Genomic DNA, 21,771 nt, shown 5'->3' with positions numbered 1-21,771 from the left:
ATACAAAAGAAGTGTGGGGTAAAAGTTCTCGATAAAGAATGAAGTGTTCACAAAATAATAAGTCAGGATGTGATTGACAGGGGTCTCCCTTACCCACGTTTGAGCATGGGACAAGATGGATCTCCTGAGCACATCACACACTCAAGCCTTCCCCGCAAAAGTCAACGTATCGGCTATTCATTTCTTCAATGGTTAAGTCTCTTTTCAATAAAAGTCTCTTGCCTCGATGGCCTGATGCATTCAACCAACACAGAGTTCGGTTCCACATATAATTTGGTTGACCGCTTCACCCTTGGGCCCCCCTCTTCTGGGCGTGGATTCCTCACAAGTCGTATTCACTTGAACAGTTCTTTTCTCCATGAGCTTTGGGTGAGAACTTTCCACCCCTGGATCTCCCACTTTCGGGTTCAGACTCCTATTCAAATGCTAGCCTCCCTCCTTCGGGTTCACAATTGCTTTTTTTGCATTCACGAGTCTTAATGTCTTTTCAAACAATTCACTGTAGACATCCCCCCATAGGGTTCATTCTTGTCGACACACTGTTCGTGTACTGATTTTCACCATGCAGGATTAATTTCCCTTAGCTTTCACAATCATCTGTCGGTCAAAGGCTTTCAAAGGTACAGAGGATTTTACAAGATCCCCGTATGACCACTTTAACCTCTCGGTGCCTCTTCCTAAAGCCTTCTGGTTACATTAGTCTAAACTGTTGTGTAATCGACCAGAGTTTCCTGCATGAGCACCCACGTGGTGACGGAAGTCTCTGTCGCTGATTTTTCCCCCTTTCACATCAAGATTTATTTTATGCCTTTCAATGTTCAAATTAGCTGCTTGCTACTTTTCGTTCAACACAGTTCGGTTTCTTATCGACTCTCCCCTCGATCTCACTGGCTGTGATGAACCGCTTGGCTTTCTTCTCCTTCAAGTCAAGGTTGGTAACACAGAGACCTGTGTCTATCCCCGGCTTGGTTATCAGCGGAGGAGGGTCTTGTGTACCATTGACACCTGCTGCAACACACGCTGGCCTTTGTTCGTGGCCTTATGTTTCAATTTGCAGAGGTTTCACAGGCCTTGGTCGGAAAGGGCAAGGCCCCTTTTCTCCTTGTCACCCCCTCAATATGTGCCGTCTTTCTCCTCCTTTTGAACTGCTGTGCTGAGTTAGCTCTCAAGTCATGCGGTCTGTCTTGCTCCTCCTGTGCTCCCCTGCTCCACCTTTTATCCCTGTGGGGAAAGGAAAGTGCCGTCAGGTGTGTGTGATTCTGGTCAATTGCCTGACTTTGCCTGACCCTTGTATTGGGACAGGTAAGCAGCTCTGGTGTTAGTCCTTTGTCTTTTGTGTTGTGCGAGTGTTTGTGTCGGAAAAGGGGATGGGGAGGGCAGTGTTTTGGAATATCCTACATGGTAGGATGGGGAAAATGTGTTGAAAGAAGGGTATACCAGGTCTCAGCCGTTGGTGTCCCACTCCCCAAGGGTTTCAATCCAGGCGATCCTCCCTCACTGGTCCACCCTCAGGAACTGGACCCAATAGCGATGGCCGTGTCCTGGCCACCTGGATGACAGATCCCCGGGGACTAGCTAGGGAGTCACCTTCAGGTTTCTCACACACTCCTCCATTTCTTCCGGCTCCAGTGCCCAATCCGCCACTGCCACCAAAGTCTAGGCCCCTTCCCCAGATGCCTGTTGCTACGCTGCCATCTCTGGGGGCTCACCAGTGGGTGGGGGGAATCCACTGACTCCTCTCATGCAGGACCCGGACTTCCCTCTTCCTGGCAAAAACGATGGGGAGGGAGCGACGACACACTGGAAGAGGAGCCTTCCACGTCTGTGAAAATGTTTCATGACCGTCTTCAAGGCTTAGCAGCGTTCTTAGGGGTGCTCGATCCTGAGCAGGCCTCTGCAAAAAGACGTCCTTTCTTTAGCCAAGGAGAGGTCTGGGCAACGCCTTGGCCCAACGTGCAGATGAACAAGAAACTGGACGGCCACTTTTGGCTCTTGGATGGTGAACAAGTCCTCCTTGCGTCGCACTCTCAGCCACATTCTTCTGTCGTTGCAATGGCATTTTTGTATTCAAAGCCTTCCTCTTAATCCTCTGAGACTGGGGACCACCTCCAACTGTTTGTCCAAAGAGGACAAGGTGCTCGATCTTTCGGCAGGTAGAACTACCTCAACGCTGGTCAACACCTGCTCCAGGCCAAAGCAAACGCTATCCTTGCTGCGGCGAACCACAAGTTGTGGCAGGAGATCAGGTCTCCTTCAAGGCGGGTCTAGCAGAGGCTCTATTGGTTACGCAGGATCTGATGGAGTCCTTGGTCGCCCATATTGACATGGCCAGCGGGGGCCTCTGCCTGGGAGTCGAAATGAGGCAGACAGCGTGGCTGCACGCCACAAAATATTCTTTGGATGTACATGAGAGGATCCCGCTCGAGGGAACAGATCTGTTCCACTTATCCACTGATGACGAACTTGCAAAAAAGATGATTTCCACGCAGAATGCCAAGTTCTTGTCAATCCTGACAAAGCTGGGGCAGAAGTCCTGCCCAGAGATTCAGGCAGGACAAACTTTAAACCTCGCTCCTTCAGCGGCTTCAAGGGGTTTCGAGACCACTGAATGCGGCAGCCAAAGAGATCGCCCAGTGACCATAGGAGGAAGCAGCAGAGGACCTCGAGCAGCTTTTTTTGCTCCCCCTCCTCCACTCTTGGCTCCGACGGCAGAAAGCAATGACGTCTTTGTCAAGGAACACAGTTCTCCTGTGGGTGGGGGGGGGCAGTTGGCTGCCTTTGTAAGCAGCTGGAAGCGTTTTTTTCACAAGTCCTTGGATTCGGTCTGTAGTCTCTATGTGCTTCAATCTTCCTCTTCTTTTCCCCCGTTGCCTCCTTTCCTCCGCTGTTACAGATAGGGTCTCCTTCACTTTTGCTGGAGATCTAACTCCTATTGGACATGTAGGCGGTAGAACTGATGCCTCCGTCAGAAAGGGGCTCTGGATTTTACTCCAGGATTTCTGCAGTACCGAAGAACAACCAGGCGGGCCTGAGGGTTGTCCTGGACCTTTCGTTCCTCAACCTGTATTTACCTCTTGAACTACACATCCCTGTCTTTCAACCGCACCGGAAATTCCTATGGTTCCCGAATATGTTGCACCACTTCCAATACAGAGTGCTGCTGTTTGACCTCAATTCAGCCCCTTGTTTGTTCACAAAGCTTATGAATGTGGTGGCAGGCCTCTTTTGCTTGGAGGGCTGCTCCCTATACCCTTATCTGGATGACAGGTTGGTGAGAGTCAGCTAGCCCAAAGGGGCGGTTCAACAATTGTTGTACTCCCTCAACCAGCGTAAGACGCAGTTGAACACTTCCCAGGACCTGATGTTCCTTGGAGTAAGATGGGACACACCCGTCCAGAGAGTGTTCCCCACGGCTGACAAGCATCTGGTCCTCCAGAGTGTGATTTGTCATTTCCTGGCCAATTTGACCAATTTGGCATGGTGGTTCCAGCATCTGCTGAGACTTGAGGCTTCTTACGCGCGAGGAGATGCCTCCAGCTACACCTAGCCTCCAATTGGGACCAGGAAACGGGATTTCAATCTGACAGGCTGCCTCTTCCCCCGTCTCTTCTTTCAGACCCTCACTGGTGGCTCCTGGACTGCAATGTGGCGGTGGGAGCCCCCTTTTCTCAGCCAGATTGTACCCTGGTGGTAACAGATTCTTCCCTCACGTGCTGGGGGGAGACCCTACATGGCTACTCATTTCACGGTTTATGGTCCAGGATGGAGGCCCTCCTGCACATCCAATCTGCTGGAGCTCAGAGCAGTTGGTTTAGCTCTCAATGCTTTCTTGCTGGTTATCAGAGGCAAGACGGATCTGGTAAGGACAGACAAATCAACAACAACGTTCTACTTGAACAAGCAGGGGGGACCTGCTCTCTCCTATCCATGGAAGTAGTGTCCATCTGGGAGTGGGCCCTGTTGGAAGGGATCTGGATTTCTGCGGTTCATCTCGTGGGACACAACAACGCATAGGTGGACCATCTCAACACCTATGAGTGGGAGTTAGACACCAACTCTTTGTTTCACCTCTTCCAGATTTGGTGGTTCCCGGAAGTGGACTTATTTGCATCGCCTCCGAATTCCAAATGCCTCCTCTTTGCGTCATGGGTAGGTCGGGGCTCTGGGGGATGCGTTCCAGCTGTACTGGCACGGCCACAGGTGCTATGCGTTTCCTCTTCCTCATTTGCTCCAGAGGACCTTTTGGTGGGCTGCATCCTCATCCTGATTGTCCCCCACTGGCCGTCGAGGGTGTGGTTCTCGGACCTTCTCTGGCTCTGAGCCCAGGGGCCAATCCATCTTCCTATACCCAGCAGGGGCTTCATCACACAGTAGGCCGGGTCAGTGAAACACCCACACCCGGCCAGGCTGGTGCTCTCAACCAGGCTCCTGATCAGCTGATACTTTACCACTCTGTTCTCTGTAAGTAATTGGGAGATCATTCAGATGGCCGTCCCCTTGCTCACAGTACACGAGTAAGTGGACCATATTTTACCACTAGGCATGTGGCATAGGGCTGAACCCCCTAATTTGCTCCTTGGATGAGGTGTTGTCTTTTTTCGTGCACCTGGCTTTTGCAGCAGCCAAGTCGGTGGTCAAGGCCTACCAAGACTGTTTCTACTGGTGCATAGGCCCCATCCCATCTGGGACCTGGATGTGGTTCTTGCCACCTTAAAGCACAAATCTTTTGAGCCAATGTGAGCGGTTGACATCAGGTGGATTACGCTCAAGGCGGTCCTGCTGGTGGCTCTCACCTCTGTGCCCAGAGTCTGCGAGTTGCAGGTGCTGTTATCGTGTGAATCCTTCACCACCTTCCACAACGACAAGGTCAGCTTGCACACTCATCCAAACTTCTTGTGGCCGTTCCACTTGAACCAGGAAATCTGCTTGCCTGTGTTTTTCCCGAATCCTCATGTCAGATGCAGAGCAGGCTCAAGTTCTACCTCTCCCGGACGAGATCTTTCTGGAAGTCGGAAGCGCTGTTCATCACATTTGGGGCGTGACCCCAGGCACCCAGGCCCCCAAGGTCTCCATCGCCCTTTGGATGGTCCAGGCCATTTCAGAAGCTTGTCTGACCCTGGGTGAGACGTGCCCGCAGGGATTCATGCTCGTGCAGTCCGGGACAAAGCTATGGCAGTCACCTTTCACAGGCACTTTTCTTGGGAATTCATTCGTAGGGCGGCTATGTGGGCCACTGTTTCTGCTTTCTGTAAGCACTATTCCCTGGACACCAGTTGCAGGTGGGATGCTGAGTTTGGTCAGCTTTTTCCTAAGCATGAGGCAGGTTGTCACAGCTCCTCCCATTTGTCTTGTTTTGGTGGAATCACCCACCAGGATGGAAGAAAGGGGACGGGATGAATGAGTAATTAAAGTTACTCACCATAGTGACTATTAGTGCTCTAGTCATTAGTCCCCTTTCCTCCATACTTCCCACCCACCTAGTATGCCAGGGGCTGAAATTGTCAACATAGCCAGGTATTCACGCGTCCGATATGTCAAAAGGGGAAGGCTGGAACCTCAGGGGTGTGCCCCCGTACGCTATACTGCGTTTAAAGGGGTAACTCACATTTTCGCTGCCAAAGGATCCGGTACCACCCTGGGATGCCCACAAGGATGGAGGAAAGGGGACCAAGGAATATGAGTAGCTTAGTCACTAAGGTGAGTAACTTTAATTTTTACTCCATATAAATGATTCAGTATTTACCTTGCCTCCCCTCTTGAATGTGCCAGATGTGGGAGAGAATGTTGATTTTTTTTTTCATTTTGCTTGGGAATGTCCAGGGATATTGCATTTCTGGGTTCAAGTTTTTGATGTTTCAAGTAAGATATTGAATGAATATATATACATTGATGTTATGATGGGACTACTGGGATATAGAAGTAGCCAGTCAGGCACGTAAATTAGCCTGTGTTCTATTTGTATCAGCATGTCGCTGTATTGCCAAACCCTGGGGGAAAGACTCATTACCAATGATAAAAAATATAGCTTTGGGGCATAGTCTACAGCTATAATCAACACTATTTTTCTGTTTGTTTCGGTTATGTTTTAAGTTTATTAAATACATAGGATTACAAAAGAAAATCTTTTTTGTTTCTCTAGATGGCTGCCCTGCAAAGTCCCTTCTATGGGGATAAAATGAACTTGTACTCTCTATGTAAGAAGATAGAACAATGTGACTATCCTCCTTTACCCTCAGATCACTATTCAGAGGAGGTAAGTGTCTCATTTTAGTGTCTATGTTCTTCGTTATAAAGATGTGCCATTCTTTGTAATTCAGGCAAGTCATCGAGAAGTAGTCACATTAATTCTGCTCATTTGTCGATTTGCTCTTTGGACTCCCAACACTGGGACTTCCACAGACACAATTGCCCACGCTGGAAGTGCAGTTGGCATTGTCCTCCTTACTCTGCATTGCTTGGGTTGCACATTGAAACCCAGTAACTAACATACATCCAGTAATGTCAACTAAAATAACGTTTTATAATAATTCCGAATTACAAATGCAAAGTGTGTCATAAATATGTAATTACCCTTCTGGTTTAATGTGTAAATTGTGAGAAAATCGCTATCATAAATTGCCAGGGAGAGCCAATCTCAGGATTCATTCTTTCATAAATGAGGTCAGGTGATGCACCCTGCGGCACTGTATCAGAGTGGATATCCTTTCACAACTCAAGGGTTCGGCCTTCAACCGGCTATGACTAGCTGTTGCAGGCATTTTGGAGGCATGGGAGTCCCAAAGATAGTGTTCTGTTTAAGAGCTTTCACTGTCCCAAGTTGTCTCAAAGAATTCAAGTGCTTGAAGATATGTTTAGAGAGCTATACCTTGGACCTTTAGAGACAAATTCTGCTCTGCCAAGCTTTCTTCATCCTGAACCCCTCGAAGGCTGCCTGCCTCTGGTTGCAAACAGTTTGGATTCAGAAGAAAGAACATGTGAATGACCATAAGAATATATACACAGAATCTGTTGGTATGGCACATAGGAGAGAAGAGTGGGTGCACCCTCTTACTAGTTGCATGGGAAACATTTTATCTTTGCCTTGCATAGAGCTAGCTCAAATTTGATATCCATCACATTTTTCTTTCCTTTAGTTCCCGTCCAATCTTTGTTTTTTATTTCAAATTTGTACTAATCCATCTTAATGTGATGCATCAAGCTAAATATCTTTGGTGACATGAGTCCCTTTAGCAGGTCTTTCTTTGACTTTTGTGCATAGTCATTTTTTAGCCTCAAAGGTAAGTGTTTGTTTCCTTCCTCTGCAAATTGACATGTTCTTTTTCTTTGCCTGGCCACAATCTCCTGGAACTTGCCCTTACAATGTTCTAGTCCCTGATTCAGAGTTATATAATTAGTTAACCCCACTCAGACACTGAGCTATAACAATGTCTAAGATGGGCAAATATTGTTTTGGAGGTATCGCTTAAGGAGGATGTGGAATCCTATTTATCCCTCTCATAACTTTATAGAATAGTGTTTGCAACCCCATAATCAACGTTGCATGACACTATTGAAATGAAGATTAAAAAAACAGTTCCGCTGTAACATTGGTTTTGTTCATGAAGGTCCCCAAATGTCTGTCAACTGATCCAGTAAGGGCAGAATACTTTTGCAATGTTTGGTGAAGTTGTGTTTCATTCCCAAAAACATTGCTAGAAAAGAGTTTTGCTTTAGGATTTCTATGCAGCCAGCACAAACATGCTTTCGGAATGTAAACATCAAAATTATCCACTCCGAATTGTGACATTTGTTGTCAGTTTTCTGTTGAGGAGCCAGGAAACCGGGCTAATAGTCTGGCTAACAAAGCATTCTCGACTTCTGTTCTATTTAACATTGCTCATTTGGAAACTGTTAGCCTGTCTCGGGAGGATAGCTCGGGGCAACGTGCTCGTCTTGGAAGTAAGACGACACGGAGCAACACAGGTTTGATCCCCAGGTCCACGCTTAGAAACCTCTGGGTATTACGTGCATTATAAATACACAATTACGCCTAGCCCTTACATCAAACCGGTGCGTACTGCAAAAACCTTGAAAATAAGATCCGCCAAACCTGAGAATTTCATGTTTTAAGAAACAGGACAACATTTCTTGAAAACGAATCAACCATGAGAACCACATTCTTTTGAAATATAACTATTTGTGTATACGCAGTACCACAAATACTGCACTGCAAAATACAAGGTAATCTGCAGGCCTCTCCACCACACGCACAAGCACACACGTACAAAGGGACCAAGCAAATGACAGCACCCAACAGCATGACGTATACATGAGAACACAAGATGGATCAAAAAGACCATAAGTAAACCATATGAAACACAAGTATTTAACCAATGTTTACCATTCAGTACAACAAAACCAACAAGGCACTTGAAATCATACACAACAATCCATTAACAGGAGTTCACTTGAACAAAAGGCAAAGGTCATTTAAAATGTTCCGATATAACAAATATCTTCCATTATCAGACAAATGGACACTGTCAAAATGGATCATTGCTGTAAATGTTAAAGTATCGGACATCACGATAATTTGTTGTGGAGCCACATATGCATTTTTGTATGTTCTACCAAGCCTGGTCAATTTTGTGATGCACCGGTATGCCTCTCAACCAATATTGGTGGTCCATAATCGCAGAATAAAGTATGTGGGATAACTTCATTCCTCGCTGAAACTGGGGCCCTGCCAGCCCAGCTCCACCCCTCCCGCCCAAACGTAGGATGTTTCACAGGGGTTCTTCACTTTCCTCCTGGCTCTTTATTGCCTACATCCATCAACTAGCAAACTTGGTGGACCACTTCTATATCCGGTTTAACATCTATGCTGCCAACACCCAGTGCATAATTTCTGTGTACTACGCAGACCCCAACCTCCAAAACATCCTGCACTGCCTTGACCCATTAAACATTCGATGTATGCCAGCTGTCTTTGCTTAAATACAACCAAAACTGGAAGCCTCTTGTTCAATGCCTCTGCCATCCCACTGCTTAAAAAAAAATCCTAAAACTGTGACCTGCACTAGGTCTACTGCCATCAACCATTAGTAGAGCTGTTGAACCTTGGTATAATTTTCAACCAGAATCCTTTGTTCAGCCCTAAAATCGCACAAGTGGCAAAAGGCTGTCACTTATACTTGCTCATATATAGCAAAGTAAAAGAGGTTTACCCTTTTATACAATTATATTGAAGGAGCTGATTAACTGAACAAGTGAGGTTGCCTGTGGCCAAAATGATCCCAAATCAATTAGCAATGTTGTGATCAAAGACGATTACTACAAATGTGAACAATTTATCCAAGGAAATTGTTTAAAAAAAAGACACCATTCAAGCATTAATAAAATTGTATATAGTGGTGACTAGATTAAACACATAAACACCATATTACTGGCACATTTCTGCCGGTAAGATAGCTCAGCAGATTGAGAGCTCGGTGCTGCGATCTGAGCGTGATCTGCAGGTCGCAGGTTCGAATCGCATGTTCGAATCACTGCGAGGCGAGGCCAACTCAGCCTTTCATCCTTCCAAGGTCGTTAAATGAGTACCAATTTCGGTTGGGTGATATTGTATGTAAATATGTGCTCTGTAAAGCGCTTTGGATAAAGGCGCTATATAAATAACACATCATTATCATCAAGAGGAAAGATCCTTGACACAACGTATCACAGAAAGACAATCTGAAAGACAATGACAAAACATTTGTCTGTTTTGGGAAAAACGGACACAGTCATTACTACACAGTGGTCCTGACTTAATCTGAACAAGTAACAGTGTACATCTTAGACTACTAATCTAACAATATTGATAATATCTTCACAAAATAAGGTTAATTGTTTTTTGCAGCATTTAACATTTACGTTTTTTATGCTGTTGTACGGATTCCTCTCTTTCAGGCTCGGGTGCTACCCTCAAGGGCTTTTCTGCCGATCATCTGGGACAAGGTGGTTCTGATCAGGACCGACAACTCCACGACAATGTTTTATCTGAGCAAGCAGGGTGGCACCCGTTCTCCTGCTCCTGTGCATGGAGGCAGGGGCAATCTGGGAATGGGCCCTGTTGGAAGCAATATGGATTTGTTTGGTCCATCTCCCGGGGGACAGCAATGCGGAAACGGACCAGCTCAGCTGCTTGGGGTTCAACACCTATGAGTGGGAGTTACGGATCTGGACTTATTTTCGTCTCCTCTGATTTCCAAGTGCCCCCAGTTTGCTTTGTGGGCAGGACAGGTCAGGGTTCTCTGGGGGACGCGTTCCTGCTCTGCTGCCAAGTCCGTAGCTGTTATGCTTTTCCTCCTCCATTGCTCCAGCTGACTTCTGCAAGTTCATGGCGTTGGTGGGCTGCAGCCTCATCCTAATTACCCCTCACTGGCCATTGAGGGCTTGGTTCTCGGATCTTCTACAGTTGTGCTCCCAGGGGCCTGTCCATCTTCCGATCCCCATCAGGGGCTTCCTGACAGAGCAGGGTGGGGCTGTGGAGCACCCAGACCCTGCCAGGCTGGCCCTAGCGGCCTGGTTCCTGACCAGCTGCGACTGCACCACGCTCAGTTCTCGGAGGACAACTGGGACATCGTACAGGAGGCCCTCTACCCAGTACTCTGTACAAAATTGGGTGGACTAGTGTTTGCCGCTGTGCTCACGTCAAGGGACTAGACCCCCTCTCCTTCTCCTTAGAGGACATGCTGGCTTTTTCCGCATGTATGGTTCGTTCCGGCATTCAGGTGGATACCCAACGCACCTATCTGGCAGCTATTTGTTAAGGCCCACCTTAAGGGGTTGTCCAGGCTCTTCCCTCTGGTACATGGGCTGCAACCTGTCTGGGACTTTAATGTGGTTCTGGCGGCCTTGTAACGCAAACCCTTTGAGCCGATGGCATCAGGGGACATCTGGCTGGTGACACCGAAGACTGTGATCTTGGTGACTCTCATGTATGCGTGCAGGGTCAGCGAGCTGCAGGCTTTGTCATTATGCAAGTCCTTCACCACGTTTCATAACGACACGGTAATCTTGCTCACCCATTCTAACTTCTTGCCCAAGGTGGTCTCTCCATTCCATCTGAATCAGGAAATCTGCTTGCTTGCGTTCTTTCTGAACCTGCAGTCGGAGTCCGAAAGGGCTTTGCATTCCTTGGACCTCAAGAGAGTCCTCAAGTTCTATCTCGCTTGGACGAAATCCTTCAGGAAGTCTGACCGAATGGACGGCAGACCACCATGCGTAACATCAGAGGCAGTGAGCCTTAACGATGCACTAATTCAGTGATTACAATCACCATTGGCTACCAGATCGTAAAACTATTATATAGAAGAAACACCATATTCTAGCCTTGATAAAGAACTTGTAATGGTCGAAACACATGTCGGCACCCACCGTGATTAATAAAGTTCTAAATGGTATCAAGCCCAAGCGAGTGGACAATATCTTTCATCATTCAAACATAAGAAGCACGTAACAAATGTGTAAAGCACCAATTGTCTAGGAACCCAACACCAAAACTTGTAACCTTCAGTCGCGGCTTGAGAGCACAGCCCTGAGGTTCCTACAGCCGGCTGACTTTACTAAAAACAAACGTCTAAGGAGAAGCTTGGTCAAGTCTGACACACTGTTCACCTTTGGGGGCACCTCTCCCGGCACCTAGGCTTCCAAAGATTCTATTGCTCGTTGGATGTTCCAGGCCATTACAGAGGTGTACACAGCCATGGGCAAACCGGTTCCTGGGGGACCCATGCTAATGCGTTCATGACTAAGGCCAGGGCCGTCTCTTTTCAGAGACATCCTTCTCGCGATGTCATCAACAAGTCAGCTACTTGTGCCACTCCGTGGGCGTTCGGTAAGCACTATTCCTTGGATACCATCTCCAGGCGAGTTGCAGAGTTCGGTCAGGCGGTTCTGAAGAACCTTTTGGCTTCGTCTTTATTATGAGGCAGGTTGTCACAGCTCCACCCTATGTTCTTCGGAGGAATTCGCACACAAGGATGGGGGAAAGGGGAGGGGACGTATGAGTAATTAGTCACTGTAGTGACTAGAGTACTCCAAGTCCTTAATCCCCTTTCCTCCATACGTCCCACTCACCTTCCCATGCCTGCATGCCAGAGGCTAAAATAATCAGCATAGCCAGGTAATAAAGCATACAATGTGTTTAAGGGAACTGACATGAGGCGCCGGAGGGCGGGGTCTTGGGGGCGTTCCCACAACCGGGACCATGCCCCTGCTCGCTGTACTAAATTTAAAGGTGAAGCATACATTTTCACTGCCAAAGGTTCCAGTACCGTCCACATGTGGTGGGACGCCCACCAGGATGGTGGAAAGGGGGCTAAGGACTATTAGTACTCTAGTCACTTCATTGAGTAACTTTAATAACTGTACCAACGCTGCTAGGAAGAATGGACCCCGAAACTCGAACTGTTAAATTGAACTTGGGACAACAGCATTGAAACTACACAGTAAACCTGCATGGAGGCAGTGGGTGAGATGTAGCCCCTTTTTCAGATATTTCCTATGCACATACACATCCTGGGGAGTGCAGTAAAGATTGGGTAGGGTGAAGGGACCAATCCCGGAGAACGGAGGGGTACCTACAGGAGGAGCAGGAAGTGTGGCTACTTGTTTTTCAGGTGAGATCAGAGATGGAGGACGACCCAGAGACCAGCAGGAGGAAGAAATGAGTCCCAGCTTGTGGTGGAGATTGTTGGAGCAGGTGAGGTATCGACTTTGGAGTGAAAGTGTTTCTGCAGTTTTAGTGTGCGTGTTTGTGTGGAGAGTAATGGAGGAAGTTGGTGTAAGGAGTTGAAAGTAATGTGCTTGGTAGAGAGTGTGGAAGAAGGGTGTTTGTGTTGGTTGGACGGAGGAGTGTAGTTGTGGGAGGCGAAGAGTAGTATTGGGAAGAGCAGGGTAGTGGGAGTAGGAGCATAATACTGGGAGGATTACGGTAATACTGGGAGGAGGAGAGTAGTGTTGGGTGGAGGAGTAACCTAGTTGGAGGAGTGGAGCAGGAGTGTTAAAGGGAGTAGTAGTAAAGCAGGAATAGTGAAGTGGAGTGATTACCTCAAAGGGTGGAGGTGAGTAGTAGGAGCATCACAACATTGGATAGACAGAAAACTGGTGGGAGGAGGACGCTGGAGGGAATGGTAGGAAGAATTGGAAAGAAGAGGTGAGTGGGCATGATTGACCTTGGCTGACAAAAACTGAGCAAGTGCAATGCACTACACAAACTCTCATTATAACACAATATTTGGTTAGAGTAGGGAAAGTTAGGAATTCCCTGAGGGCGTTAGATACCCTGCATACATGAAACCGTCATTGGAAATAGGCAGATTTTGAAACAGTAGAAGTCAACAATCGGTAGCACTAACCCGGCATTACCGATGCCTGGGCTAGAGAGATAGGTAGGGCGCATTGGAGAGAGTTAAGGTGCTAGGTCCCACAAAGAAAATAAAAACCCTTGAACTGTGTCAAAGACTGCAGTGCAGTGATGTCCAGCCATGGGTTGGGTGAAGGTGTTCCCAAGAGGAGGCTCATCAGCATCCCCCATGCCCTGCTCAGCTCCAAGTGAGAACCCCCTGTGAGACTTCCAGGACTCATCCCCTGTAGGAGACAGGATTTCCCGGTTCGGCTAGGAATGGGTTTTTGCCATGTCCGACACCTGGTCCTTATAGGCGTTTCAGCAGGGAGACTGTCTTCCCTTTGCTTTACACCCTCTAAATCATTCCCCTACCAATCAGTGCTTGCCTCCAGGCATCTTGCTGTTGGAGGAGGCTCTTCAGCTTCTGGCTAAGTGCACAGAACCGATTTTAAAAAAAAAATGATTGCCCTGGCTCAGATCGTTCATGCCCTCGACTTGCACCACTGGCTTCTCCCGACTTGCAGCACTTGCTTCTCCCGCTATATCTGCAGGATGCCTACTTCCATGTGCCCATCGACCAGAAGCACAGGAAGTACCTAAGATTTAAAGTGGGGCATTGCCACTACCAGTTCAAGGTCCTGCCAGTCAGCCTATCTTTGGCACCCAGGGTCTTTGCCAAACTGCGCAGTGGTAGCAGCTCACCTCAGAATGGAGTGCATGCATGTCTCTCTTTTTGGACGTCAAGGCATCGTGACACTTGTAACAAACGTACAGCTTGTTGCACAGCTTGAGCTTCTCCCTAAACTTCAACAAATCTCGGGTTTCGAATTGTAGATGATGAGCTATGTAGATTTTGTGGAACGACAAAGGAAACATTGAAATATCTCATCCTATACTGTGACAAATTAAGAGAATTAAGAACTGTCTAGCTGGGGAAAGTGACGATAGTAAGATCATTGCTAATTGGAGAAGAGTTGTGGAGCCTGATGAATGAAGGAACTGATAAGAAATTAATATTTACTTTATTAGTCTATCTGGATGAATTAGGAAAGAGAGTTATTGACAAGGTCTTAGTGATGAATCAGCAAGAGATCGACTAAAAATAATAATAGACAAACTAAGATGTAGAGGTAGAATAATTAATTTTACTTTGGAAATTACTGTATATAAAGAAATCGTAAAACTGTTTCGAAATATTTTAAAAGTTTGTAATTAACTAATAAAATTAATAAAAATAAAAAAAATTCAAGAATTCTCAGGTTTCACCATTCCAATACCTTATCGATTTGTCGGGGCTCTCTTGGACAAACGCCTGGGCAGAGCCTTCCCGTCTGAGGATTGTGTGGCAAATATCTCCAAGATGGTTTATGTCCTCCAATCAAAGGAGTGCAGCCCTGCCTCAACCTTCCTGTACTTGCTCAGTCTCCTAGCCTCCTGCAGTGGCTTCTCAGTTGTCAGTGGTGTCAGTTTCAGGTCGTACCTCAGACCTTCTGGTCTCAGTGAAAGTGTCCAGAGACCTGGAATGAGAGACAACCTACTGAAAAGGGCATTGTTTTGACAACCCTGGCCCCAACTGACACTAGTGCGTCCCAGAAAGGTTGGCGTCCTCACCTACAAGACCTGACTGTGAGCGACATGTGGTCTCCATCGGAAAGCCAGGAACATATCAATTTGGCAAGATTGTTGTGGTCCTGATGGACTACACAGTTGCCATCCACTACCTCAACAAGCGGGATGTGTGTTCCTTGCCTCTGTTCAGAGCGGCAATGTGACTGGCGTTCTGGGCCCTGGAGAACTACATGTCTCTAAAGCAGCTCATCTGGCCACCAGGGAGAACATCATTGTAGAAGCCTGGAGCAGACAGGCTTCAGCCACCCACAAGTGAAAGCCCTGTTAGGAAGCCGTGGGATAGTCCTCAGGGAGACATATTTGCTTCCAGTGTGAACAGAGAGTGCAGGTAGGGAGCTCTATGGGGCGCTTTGTAGGTAGAGTTGGATTTTGACCTACTTATGCGTCCCCACCGGTCCCTTTGGTTCTCAGGCGACGTTGGCTTTTTTTTGTAATAGTGCCATTGGCTTTATTATAAAAACGTTTGCACTGTACAATGCATACAATAAACATGAACAGTTCATAATATCAGAATTAACATGGATACAAATGATTAAAATCCAACAAGATTCTGAAATTACAATACTAAAATCAACTCATTAAAATACCTAAGGATTCTAAACCATATTAATATTATCATCATAGCTTTAACTTTAATAGTGCTTCCTTCCATATATAGCAGCTGCTGCAAAATTACCAAAGACTGTGTGGCGAATATTGTACTCAAATGTATCAATGGATAGTTGCTCTGTGCGAGAGATAACATTTTGATAACCTCTAGAGTGCTGCTCCCTCAATGTATGACACTTCAATAATAGATGTCTACTAGTCTCAATCCCCTGACCACACAGTCGACATAATCTACTTTCAAAGGGTACACACTGGCACGCGCCATCATACTCATAGATTGGACGAATATTAAAACGCAAATAAATAATAAAACACCCAATAAATGAAGCTCAATGTATTAAAAGATATGATCAGGGGGGCCCCCACAGAAAAGCCTGATTTTTAACATATTTAGAATATTGTTTTTTTCCTACACAACAAACTTCTTCTCATCAGCCCCAGGGACGCGTTGCTGCCCGCCCTCCTGACCGTTGCCGCCTACCTCCACTTGGGCCCTTCCTGACTGTGGGCTGCCAGCGCCGGTCCTCGGCTCCGGCCTCCTTGGATGGGTAGCTGCTGCCTGTCTGGCCGTCCTGACTGTGGCCCTCTTGTCACCTCTGAGGCCCCCACAGATCAGCACCGGCCCACTTAACTCCAACGTTCCCTGAAGCGAAGCCACTGCAACAGGTTCCCCCTACCGAAGTTGTCCTCTCCTCCTCTCCTCTTGGTGAGTTGCCACTCTTCCCTCAGGTGGTGCCAGCCTCCTCTCCTTCTCTCATAGTCGTGTGGCAGTCGTGGCTGGTCCCCCTTCCACTAGATCCTTGCTCTGATCCCCTAACGCGTTGACTCGAAGACTTCTCTAGACTTGCTGCCTTCGGCTGTGCGCACCCAGGCAGCTCCTTCCCTCTCAGCCCCTGCTTCCTCTGTTGCCACGCACCTACTCGCCTGCACCGATCCTACCTCAGCAGACCTACTCCACCCTGGTCTGCCTCCCCCGAACTGCTCTATACCTCTATTGCTGGCTCCAGGGTCCGGTTCTCCTCTGGCCCTCTCCTTGGGCTCCCCACCCATGAGGCATGCTTTCTACTACATGAGACTCTTGGATGGCATCTTTGCCTGTCTGGACTATATCGCTTCTCCTGCTCTCCTGACCTCCTGTGTGGTTCTCCTGGCTGCATCTTCACTCTACTAATTCCTACCAAATCTGTCAAAACGTGAGACTATCACCAGCGCACCTTTTCCACCTTGACTGCAGCACTGCTCCTCCACTATTACCACTGGATCCACGCCGACCCCCCCCCTCCTTCTTGTTCCGCTTGCCTCCTACTGCATGCTTCTTCACATTTGTGGGACTTATCAACTTAGTACTTGTACTTAGACCTATCTCTATCTCTCTATCCTCTGACTTCTTCTTCCCATTTACGCTCTCTTCTTCACTGCAATCTCTTCTCCCCCCCTTTTGTCATGCGCATTGCCAGACTCCTCTCTCCTCGTCCGCCTTACCCTTCGCTCTCTTCCCCCTACTTACCTCTGCTCCCTCCCCCTTCTCCTTTCCCTCCCCCTTATCCCCATGACCATCCACACTCTTAACCCCCTCCCCTGCTTACCGCATCCCCTTCTACCGTCCGACATCGCCCTAACCTCATCTAACCCCCCCCCTTACTGTCAAACCTTCCAATTTCATCAATATTGCCCTCTGGAATGCCAGATCCCTCTGCAACAAGACCGCAGCTGTTCTGGACATGTTCTTCCGACTCAATCTGCAATTCCTCTGCATAACCGAAACTTGGATCCCCCTTCACAACTCTACTGTACATGCCTCTCTCACCACCACCACCTCCTCCTTCTCTGATGTCTCTCATCCTTCTGGTCGCGGCGGTGGCATTGGTCTCCTCTTCCACCCTAAATGTCTTTGCTCCTCCTCTACAACACCTCTTCCTACCTTCCCTTCCTTTGAATACCTTTACAAATCCTTTACATCCCCACACGCCATTTCCATTCTAATTATCTACAGACCTCCTGGTCCCCTCTCCTCCTTTTAAGATAACCTTGACCACCTCCTCTCTTATCTCCCCCTCTCCCTCTCCCCTCACTGTACTCAGTGACTTCAACATTCACCTCCCCTCTCATCCTTCCCCTCTTCTTTCCATCCTTGACTCCTACCTCCTTTCTCCCCTGCCTACTTCTTCTACTCACTCTTCTGGCTCTACTCTTGACCTCATCTTCACCTGAGCTTACTCCTCCTCCCCTGTCTCTACCCAACCCAACTATCTTTCTGATCATGCTTTACTCTCTTCACACTTCCCCCATCCACTCCCTCATCCTCCCCCATTTCCTTCTTCCAACGGGATCTCCGTAACTTTAGCCCTTCTCTCTTTTTCAATACCTGCTCTTCCTCCCTCCCCCCTCTCTCTGACTTCCCTTCTCTCTCGGCTAATGAAGCTCTATCTTCTCTGACCTCATCTATCTTCTCCACTCTCTATCATCTTTACCCCTTCTCCTCCTTCCGTCCTACTCGCAAACTTTCTCAACCCTGGCTTTCCCCTCACCTTCTAGCCATGCATCCTTTCCTCCGTCGCCTTGAGCGACGCTGGCTCAAATTTTGCTCTCTGGCTAATCAAACTCCCTACTTTGCATACCACTTTCTCTGACTCCTGTCTCAGCTCTGCTAAATGTTCCTACTACTCTAACCTTCTCTATTCCCAAGCCTGTCATCCTCGCCGTATCTTTCAGACCCTTTCTCGTCTTCTCTCCCCACCTACTCCAGACCCCTCTACTACTACTACTTCCCTCTCTCCTTCTGACTTCGCTGACTTTTTCTCCTCTAAAATACTTTCCGTATGCCAAAATATTCTTTGCTCCCCTTCCTATTCTCCTCCTTCCCTCCACTCCCCTCTTGCTTGCATGTCTGACTTCTCTCCTGTTGCTCTTTCTGATGTCTCCCTCCTCATGTCCAAAACTCATCCTACCTCTGCCCCTCCGATCCCCTCCCCACCCTCCTTTTTCCTAAAATGTACCCTCTTCTCATTCCCTACTTAACCACCTTTTTCAATACCTGTCTCTCCTCTGCTACCTTCCCTTCTGGTTTCAAGCACGCCACTATCATCCCTATCCTGAAGAAACCATCTGCTAATCCCCTTCTCCCATCCAACTTTCATCCTATCTCGCTTCTTCCTATCCTCCTTAAGCTACTTGAACGCTTAGTCTACTCTCAACTCTCTGCCTTTGTAGCCAACCTTTCTCTCCTTTCCCCCCTCTCAATCTGGATTCTGCCCTAAACACTCCACCGAAACTGCTCTCACCTATGTCCTCAACTCCCTCCTCACCGCTCGCCCCTCCAAGCCTTCCTCAGTCCTCATCCTTCTTGACCTTTCTGCAGCCTTTGATACTGTCGAACACCCCTTACTTCTCAACACTCTTTCTTCCTTTGGTTTCAAAGGCTCTGTCCTCAACTGGCTCTCCTCCTACCTCTCCAACCGTTCTTTTGCTGTCTCCTGGGGCGGTCGTACCTCTACTCTCGCATTGGACTATGATGTTCCCCAAGGCTCTGTACTTGGCCCTTGTCTCCCTTTACACTTCCCTTCTCGCCCCTATCATCTCTTCCTTTGGTATTTCTCACCATTTCTATGCTGACGATACTCAGCTCTTCCTTTCCTTCTCTTTCACTCCTGATCTCCATCTCAATCTTTCTTCCTGTCTTACTATCAAAAACTGGATATCATCCCACTTTCTCTCCCTCAACACTGACAAGACTGAAGTCTTATTCTTTCCCTCCAACACGCTTCCTCCTCCCTCTCCCCCTCCTTTTATTCACTTTTCCTCTTCTAATCTCTGCCCATGCTCACAATCTAGGCCTCCACGTTGACTCCTCCCTCTCCTTTTCCCACCATATTTCTCTTACCTCTCATGCCTGTCGCTACCACCTCTTCAATATTCGCAAAATCCGTTCTTCCCTCACCTTCCATGCCACTAACCTCTTAATATCTTCCCTCACCTCTTTGGACTCCCTGCCTCTCATCTCGCTCCCCTCAAATCCCTCTACCATTCTGCCATCCGTACCCTTTGTCTTCTTTCTCCTTATGACTCCATTTCCTCCTTGCTTTCTTACCTTGGATAGCTTCCTTTCCACTCTCCTTTCTACGCTCCCCCCTACCTTTTCTCTCTCCTTTCATTCTACATTCCCTCCCGCTCCCTCCGATCTGCTGATCTCTTCCTACTCACTGTTCCCCCGCCCCCATGTGACTCTTCTCGTTTCTGTTTTCAGCTCCTTGCCCCCCTACACTGGAACTCTCTACCTCTCCTCCTTGAAATCACTTCTTCTCCATTCCCCGCCCTGACTTCCTGCACTACCTCCCTTTACTTCTCTCACTTCCTCCTCCCTTGCCTCCTTGAAATCTCTTCTTCTCCATTCCCCGCCCTTACTTCCTGCACTACCTCCCTTTACTTCTCCCCCACTTACCTCTCCCTACCCTCTCCAATTCCTCTCACGCTTCCTCCACTCCCCTTGCACTTCATTTTATTCTCCCATCCTGACTCCCCACCCCATCCTTTTCTCTCACATTTACCCAGGTAAATTGTTCTACATACTGTTTTAATGGCTTGTTTCATGTTTTTGAATTTGCTTCTATTTTATTATTTTTAATGTTTTACTTTTATTATGATTATACTCCATGTATTTTTGTCGTTATAATGTAAAGGGTGTTAGCGTAAAGAGCTATATAAATAAAATAAATACAAATACAATATTTTGTTTTAACCTTGATAAGATTGATATAGGTAGAACAATATTCGACAGGAGGGGACAATAATCTTATAGAAATGCATCATTACTGTGTTCTCCAAATCATTATACAATTTATTTTGGGGATTATATTTAATACCATGAGCAAACAGACTAAGCAGGGAAGAACCCCTAGCTTGAGCCCATCAGAGTTGGATGAAGAACTTGCTACGCTGAATCTGCCATAGCCCGAAGAGTGATGATATGGCTAGTTCGCACCTGAGCGCTTCTAAAGTGACAGCGTAGGGAACTCCCAATATAGATCTCAACAACTTGTCCTCCATGAGATGAAACCATTTAAAAAAAAGTGAAAGTAAACATTCGATACTCGGGAATCGAGGAGGAACCCCGGGGATTCACTCATGTAAACAAATAACTGAGTGCAGTCTCTGTTTGCGGGAGGGAGTTACTATAGACAATTGTGAGATGGAGACTGGTCAATCAGGTTAGAACGCTGAAGGATACTGCAACTGATTCCTTCAGTATAGTAAAACCCAATTTTTATCATCAAATCAATAATGTATACACAAATCAACGACATATCTTAAAAGACAAGATAAAAAAAAACACATATTTCAAGACCAACTCACCAGGAATAGTTCACTGGTTCTGTACATTTACAGTCTACCACAGAAGTGGCCTGTGTACCCCAACAGACAAAAATATAAGTTATACTTGTTTACACTGTTGTCTTCTGGCTACAGTTATGAGGAATGCACCAGAAGTCTTACATGAGCCGTAATGTTCTTTTGAAACAATTGTACACTGTATAATCATATAACCGTTAGTAATCGCAACATGTTTTAGTTCAGAGGTACAAGCAATGTAGAACATTCATCAGGAGTGGATAACCCAGTAATAAAAGGCGTGTAGCTACGCTCTGGTGCTTGCAGTGGTTTACACGTGGGTATTCTAATACTTTTTCTTAACCTGCATTGGTATTCTTGAGGGTGAAACCATTGATATTAGTGGTGGTCAGGGCTTGTGTAGGTCCTTTGCTGTGCCTCACATGTAGGTCGTGAGCACTTTCACTTCAGCGGTTTCTAAGGAAGCAGTGTCATAGATAAACACTGGCTGGTGGAAACTTCCACCTGTCTCTGAGGTTCCCTTAATCCCAGCAGATCAATAGATACAGCCACAATCCTTGTCGGTTGCGATCCGTCTAATTACAGTGAATGAATTCAATAAATGATACAGCAACTCTCATCTTCGTACATTGGGCTGCAGTCCTTGCGAGTAAATCACTCCATCCGAGGACTGTAGAGCATGACGGAAGGGTGAGTCTCTTGTCAGTTAACGGTGCTGTGAAACTGGGAGCGCATCAGCGTGTTCGCTGAATATGTGCTCGAAGTCTGTTAATGCTGGCGTGTCTGGAGCGGCTGCAACATCATTCTGTCAGTCC

The 21,771-nt window shown here is 47.1% G+C and overlaps 1 protein-coding gene across 1 annotated transcript in view; it reads left to right on the top strand.

Moving 5' to 3' along the window:
* The window catches only part of NEK7 (NIMA related kinase 7), a 1,199,876-nt gene that overhangs the window by 994,817 nt on the left and 183,288 nt on the right, over positions 1–21,771 (top strand). Inside the window, exon 9 of the mRNA XM_069641506.1 lies at positions 6,140–6,253. Coding sequence (XP_069497607.1) covers positions 6,140–6,253 — 114 coding nt within the window. The remainder of the gene's footprint in view (positions 1–6,139; positions 6,254–21,771) is intronic.

The sequence above is a fragment of the Ambystoma mexicanum genome, chromosome 1q, assembly GCF_040938575.1.
Source record: "Ambystoma mexicanum isolate Mex_15411 chromosome 1q, UKY_AmexF1_1, whole genome shotgun sequence".
Classification (NCBI taxonomy): Eukaryota; Metazoa; Chordata; class Amphibia; order Caudata; family Ambystomatidae; genus Ambystoma; species Ambystoma mexicanum.
The sequence above is the reverse complement of the archived record's forward strand: the minus strand, read 5'-3'. Positions and strand labels throughout refer to the sequence as shown.